Source organism: Hippocampus guttulatus, chromosome 1 (assembly GCF_054856545.1).
Source record: "Hippocampus guttulatus isolate MCC_2025c chromosome 1, RoL_Hgut_1.0, whole genome shotgun sequence".
Lineage (NCBI taxonomy): Eukaryota > Metazoa > Chordata > Actinopteri > Syngnathiformes > Syngnathidae > Hippocampus > Hippocampus guttulatus.
Genome location: NC_141261.1, coordinates 27,381,935 through 27,388,621, shown reverse-complemented (window position 1 = coordinate 27,388,621; position 6,687 = coordinate 27,381,935). Strand labels below are relative to the sequence as shown.

Sequence of the window (6,687 nt, the reverse complement as noted above, 5' to 3'; positions counted from 1 at the left end):
GGATCCTCCCGGAGGCAGGAAGTCACAGTGATGCTATATTGGTTAAGTAGATAAGATAGATAAGTGCTTTCTTAAGGCTGCCGGCATGTGATTGCGCTTACGAGTGGAAACAGTGTGCGAGTTGTCCATGTACAATAAGTCCCTGGCCAGACACGAAAGGAGGGATGGCAGAAATTATAGACCAGTGATTGCAAACCACTGTTTGGCGGCACATCGGCGAGTTGTCAGAGATCATCAGGTGTGTGTCGGGAACCTCTCCAGTTTCACCTCACTGGTTGGAAAACTGTTCATTTAAGACGAATGATGTACCTTTGTTGATCTGTCTAACCCAGCAACCTACAGTAACAAGTAGAACAATGACAGGCCTTGTAAAGTGACTTCAGAGACGTGTTTCGAAATACATGATCCATTTTTGAAGAGAACTGCTGGAAACGTGTATAGCCTGAGAACAGGGTGGTACTCAGTTGTGCTTCACACTGGCATGGCCACTTTAGAGTGTCTCATGTCAAATCGAGAAAGGCAGAAGATCAGTGGTAGGGGGATTTTTTTAAGTCCACTTTCACAGCCAGTATGTGGACAGGGCCTTTGTGCTGGTTTGGCCACTTTAGAGCGCCTCATTGTTACAGTGGAGAAAAGCTCCGATACCGGCTTAGTGGGATACAGTCCAGCCATCGGAGGCTTTAATCGAATATATATAGTTATACATAGGCATGAGAAAGATACCAGATGAAGAAGGATCCTGCTTTGTTTTTCAGGTCTAATGGAATTTTATTGGCATTTGACAGTGGGGCGTTGAGGGGGATGTAGTTTCAGCGCATTCAGCAGAACGAACAGCTTGATTTTTCACCATGTTGAAGCCCATTTTATATCCTTTTTAAATTATTCAAATTTGGGACGGTTGTGATCTGCACACTTCTCTGTGGTGTGTTGAATTTACTAATCATATTTTCGCTTTACATGGACTTTAAATGCACATCCACAAAACTGTGTATCCATCCAGTTGTCTCCATTCATATTACAGAACAAGTCATGGCACGTACACATGATTTACATTTGTGAGTAAAGTAAAACAAGATCTTTTTGTGATCTTTTTGTATGGTGGTGTGCCGTGACATTTTTCTCATGCCTCGAATGCGTCAGGAAATACTTTAGTACTCAGAACCATGCAGACATTACAATGTAACACAACTAGAATGACTTCCATTCACTTCACTTCTTGGCAGTGAGATTTCAGTTGACTGATAAAGTTTAACGATAGTGACATAGGAGTTTTGTTTGCACGCCCAGGAAACACCCATTTTCTTTATCTCAGCATGCCACTAAACCTTCTCTGGAATTTGTGCCTCCACAATAAATCCATTAAAACACCTGCATATATTGTTCACTCTTAAAATTTGACTTCATTTTCCTCCTTTAATCACATTCACAAGTAACATGTTTTCTCTTGCATAGTAAATAATACTGGCAACATGTTCATATCTGCTGTAGTATATAAAAGGTTCATCTCATGAGAACTGACACTGATGGCACAATTTATTTAATCAACTCCACTCAACTGTATTTATAGAGCACTTTCAAACAGCCATCGCTGCATACAAAGTGCAAGTGTTCATGAGAGAGGAGAGGTTTTTGTTTGGCCAGCTGTCTAAGGTTAATTTAATAACTTAACCCTTCCAGGGACAGCGGTTTCCACAGTGTGCAGCATATCATGTTATCAGGTTACAGGGTGCATTAAAGGGTTAATATAGTCAGTTGTCTAGTATTTTTCTACACCAGACCACACGTACCAGAGTAGGCTTCAAGACAGCACACATTTTTTTGCCTTCTACATATTGAGACTGCAGCGTTAAGGCCCAAAGGCCATTTGCTGGATTTGGCCTCCGGGGAAAGAGAACACATGAGGTGTGTCAGAAAAGTTCCGTAGAGTAACTACCATATATTTTATTATTTAGATCTATTTTACAGCAGTATGACCCACCCAACGCTCTTCCACATGGCCATAAACACTTCCTATTAGGGAGGTGGCAATCCAATATTTTTAGAATGTATTATTCTACCAATCATTCCCTATGTTCTAGTGTAGTATCTGTGACTTTTGAGTGTGTCTGCCTTTCAAAGGCAGGGCCTGGCCTGGTGGCAGATGTGGGCGTAAGCGAATGAGAGAGGAGGGCAAGGTAAATATTTAACAGAAAGTAACAAAATAAATTAAATTAAGGTTTAAAAAAACAGTTTGGTAAACAAAACAAAAAATAAAAATGCTTTAAACAAAACAAAACCGAACTGAAACTACACTATACATTTATAAAGCTAACTAAAGCAAGCGAAAACGTCCTTTGTTTACGTCTTTGTCAATTATTATCCTACATGAGCTATTATGCTTCATTTCAAATGCATTTATTCAGTATTGCTGTATGTCCGTACAGAACAAGGCGTTGGTTCATACTGCATGTTTACTTTTCGGTGCAGCTGTAAGAGAAGAGTAGATGAGAAGGAGGATGGTGAAAATTAGACGCATCCCATTTCAATCCAGTCCCATCTAGTATTCAGTACTCAAATACTGTACCTATAATGTAATGGAACTTGGTGCCAGCTTAGATTCACTTTCCCTTTCAGCCCAACACATGAGGAATGCAAAACATGACTACAAATTTGGACATCCTGTAGATAACATGCTGGCTGCGCTACTGTGACACGTGTGACCTACTGCATTGGTAGAACATTTCCTCCGTTAAAAAAATGCAGGTGCAAATTGCCTGCAGCTGACTACAGTGCCATCTAGAGGAAAATAAATACTGGGCTGTCATTGGCAGCAGGGTAAGTAGGAGCACAGGTTCTGTCAGTTAAAAAAATACATGCATTCAAAAACTTACAATTTACAATTTTTTACTGTAAAAAAAAGTATAAATTAAAAGCACATTGTTTTAAAATAATAGAAAAAAGCATTAGATTAAAATATTAAATTTGATTCATTATTAGTTGAGTAATTGGCCAGAGGAGAGAGCGCATTAGTATGCATTGTCTATTTTATTTTTTTGTGTAATTTTGTTTTAGCATTTTTTCACTGTGGATTATTTGTAGCTCAATGTGTTATCCGATGTGATGATTGTCACAACTAAACACTCATCAGATGTACTGGATTAAGGCTGAAAGGAAAATTAAGATTGATGAACAGTCATGGAAAATAAAAAAGCATAGATACTTTATGACTGCATTTGAGTTATTCAGCCGTCTGTACTTTATGTCCGTATTTTTCTGACCACCTTTTACTCTCTGCCTTTGCAAACTACAATAACTGAGGGTAAAAAAATATTTTGTACTCATACATAAATTCAAGTCTACTTTTTTCACTTAAGTATCGGAGTAAAATCACTCCTACTTATTTTACACTTCTAACTACTGATTGACACAAGCCTACTTCAATTTTAGTAGAATGTGAGTACTTTTGCCACCTCTTTTGAGGAATAATAAACACTGAATTGTTATAAAACACTCCTTTATTCAGGCTAATAAGAGTAATTTCAAAGAAGACCAATGGTGAAAAATTCGGAAAGTCACCTTTTTTTTTCACTTGCCCCTTTCAACCCATGCAAAGAAGTTACAGCGAGCCTCTGGGTTGGCAGCATGCCCTTGAGGGCGGGCGCACACAAAGAACTGCCGGCCCATGTTGGGCCCCTCTTTCTTGACAGTGCGCAGCACACAAGGCTCACCGTGAACTTTGCAGGCAGGTGTCGGGGGCGGGCCGTGAAGTACGGACTTCCAAAAGCCGAAAGATGCTCCTTTGTCGCTACGTGGGTTGCACGCGTGTCTGTTCAAATGTTCACCTTTTGTCGTCTTGTCTTGCGTGGCGCTGTGGAGCTGTGACACGACATCCGGCGTGAGCTCATCCCGTGTTGGGGACGCTTTGAGGGAATTCTGTGAGGAACCAAGTGCTTTTTCATTCTTGGGTTTAAAGAAGGCAAGAAGGTTGCCCTGGGGTTTTGAAGAAGTCGTTGCTGTTTTGGCCTTTTTACTCATCTGCTTAACAGACTCTGTCCTCAGGATTCTCTTTGTGCCCGTGACATTTATATTCTCCCTCCTTTCAGCTTCTTCCTGAGATCCAGGCAGTGCCTCTTTCGCTTCAGTTTGACATGACTTCTGGTCCACTTTGACGAGAAAGCGTGAGAGTTTCTGCTGCTTGCCGGCAAACTCAGGCAGGTAGCAGGTAGCAAGAGGGGGCGGCTTGGAGTTGGGCAGCAGAATGCACCGGAGAGCCCCCCACACGGGACAGTGATCCGAGCCCTCCACCTCCGGCATGATGTCGGCCGCCACAAACTGCTCCTTTGCAAGCTGATGGTCAGCGAAGATGTAGTCGATGCGCGTGCCGTAGTTGGTACGGCGAGCCCCCGTCAGAGTGGACCAGCACGTGAAGGCGCCAGTCCGAGTGGGGTGGAAATAGCGAAATGTGTCAACAAACTTGCCACTGTGAGAGAAATCTGCTGAGGCTGACGGTTTGTCATCCCTTAAAAAGACGTTCAGCCATTTCCTGCCAGGGTTGTCCTCAAAGTCATCCTAAGGAATGAGAGGAACAGTGCACCCAACACAAGTTACTGCATAACAAATAGCAGGTTTAGAGACAGTTATCTATACATTAAAAAAATAAGAGGCTTTCACCTGTTTATGGCCACCCCCAATTAAAGTTTATCATCAAATTAAAAAAAAATTAACATTTACAGGTGTCTTTAAAACAACCAAGTAGCTAGCTTTGCTTTATCCCTCCATCCATTATCCAACGCGCTTGTCGTCACGAGGGTCACCGACATGCTGGAGCCCATCCCAGCTGTCTTCAGGCAGTAGGCGGGTTACACCCTGAACAGGTTGCCTGCCAGGATAGTGTCAATGTGGTGGTGATGTAAGACTTAATAGTCACAGATATTTGAACACAAACGTTGCACCAAAACGCGTAGATATAAAATATAACAATACTTATGGGTATATATTCTTTATCCTGACCCTCTAACAGTAGATGTATATCTGTTTCTCGTTCGCGTCTCTGTGACTATACTGTATTATACTGACCCTTGACTGAAACTCGCATACCCCAAAAGGAGCAGCAATGAATTGATCCTGATGCACAAACTGTTGAGCCGTTTATATGATTTAATTTTTTTTAAGCGGATGAGTCACCAATTGTGTTAAGTTTACTATTCAGGTTCTACATTGTTAGAGGGACGGAGCCCTGCTCTGCTGTGAATAGGCTTAGGTGATGCTGCATAATGGCAACAAAACACGACAGTACATTCCTATTTGACAAGACTATAGCTGAAACTCCCCTCACTATTCCAATAAATGGGTGGAGGTACAATTAAACTGAGAAATGCAGCTTTGTGCTCAACTAAACACACCCAGGTTTTACACTGAGTAAATATGCGACAAGTTTGTTATTTCAGTAAATATAGTCTTTGTGACTTTTTTAAAATTTTATTTTTGATCAGCCGTGAAATTTTTCTAATGTCAAATATTGTGTGCTTTGGGGCCTAATAAAGGGTTGCTTTAATTTAATCCATGTCCAGTACTTACAATTTCATTTGGGTCGCAGTGGTCTATTGGCCGATGAGAGGTATTTACATCCCCTAAAAGGATTACAGAGCTAGAAAAGAAAACAACTGAAATGAGAAATGAGGAGTTTGTGCCAGTTTGATCCAATGAATGCAAGATTCCCCTCACACCTCCCGTTCTTCAACATAGCCTCAGCTCGAGTCTGAAGCAACTTGTAGAACTGCAGTTTGAACTGTCTTCGTTCTGGCTTTTCCGGGTCAGCTCGCGGACAGTAAACATTTATCACAGTAATAGTTTGGATTTTTTCCGGACACCTGTCAGGACAAACAGCAACGGTAACTAGAGAATACAGCCATACATAAACATCCAGTCAGTCCAACTGAGTTAATGTTCTTACTGTACTCTGTGTTGCGTGACGATAGCTCGGCCTTCGTTGTCCAAAAGGTGCAGCTCCTCGTCTGTAAACTCGGACTGGTTACCATAACAACCAATACCCCCCGCGTTATTGGTCAACAGACCGGTGAGACCTTCCTCAGCAGCTATAGGTGTGGCATTGTCCTTACAATAAGTGGCGACACCTACACACAACGAGTACAATGTAACATCAAGAGAGTCTGGCTCCCCTTCTCTGTGACACTGCAGGGGTTGATCATCTAATAAGTCAGGCTCAGCGGAATTTTTTTCTTTAGCATATTAAACTGCTGGCATGCCTGAAAGCCTGAAAATATAATTGAAACGGTGACGTCAGGATAACAAACCTGAGTAGCCACTGCGTCCTCGACTGAAGCTGAAATAGGAGTTATAACCATCAACAATGGCAATCCTCTCATCGAGCAGGTCTCCTATGCACAATTCGAGTTAGTTGAAATAAAACAGTTGCATTAACTATTTTAATTAGTCCGCGTGTTCTCCGCTTACTTGTCACTTTGGTCTCCTGCACGCATATGATATCCGCGTCCAGCTCATCAAGCGTCTTTTTGATCCCACATCTGAACGACCGTATACCATTTATATTCCAGGTGACTATCTTCATTTTGTAAAATATTAAAAATATGCGCCACACTGAGAAGTAGTAGAAGTTACTAGCGGAAAGTTTCCCCGTACACCAGGAAGTACAGAGGAAGTTGAGCGAGCACAAACGGAAGTGTATTC

At 41.7% G+C, this 6,687-nt stretch overlaps 1 protein-coding gene across 1 annotated transcript; it reads right to left on the bottom strand.

Annotated features, from left to right (window-relative positions):
• Positions 1-3,476: 3,476 nt before the first annotated feature.
• On the bottom strand, positions 3,477-6,652 carry apex2 (APEX nuclease (apurinic/apyrimidinic endonuclease) 2). Its single transcript, XM_086124066.1, has 6 exons — positions 6,454-6,652; positions 6,294-6,377; positions 5,933-6,113; positions 5,706-5,849; positions 5,557-5,626; positions 3,477-4,548 (listed from the first exon to the last, which is right to left on the bottom strand). Exons 1-6 carry the CDS (start codon positions 6,566-6,568, stop codon positions 3,565-3,567), a joined length of 1,578 nt encoding a protein of 525 aa, XP_085980192.1. The 5' UTR covers positions 6,569-6,652; the 3' UTR covers positions 3,477-3,564.
• Between the last annotated feature and the right edge of the window lie 35 nt (positions 6,653-6,687).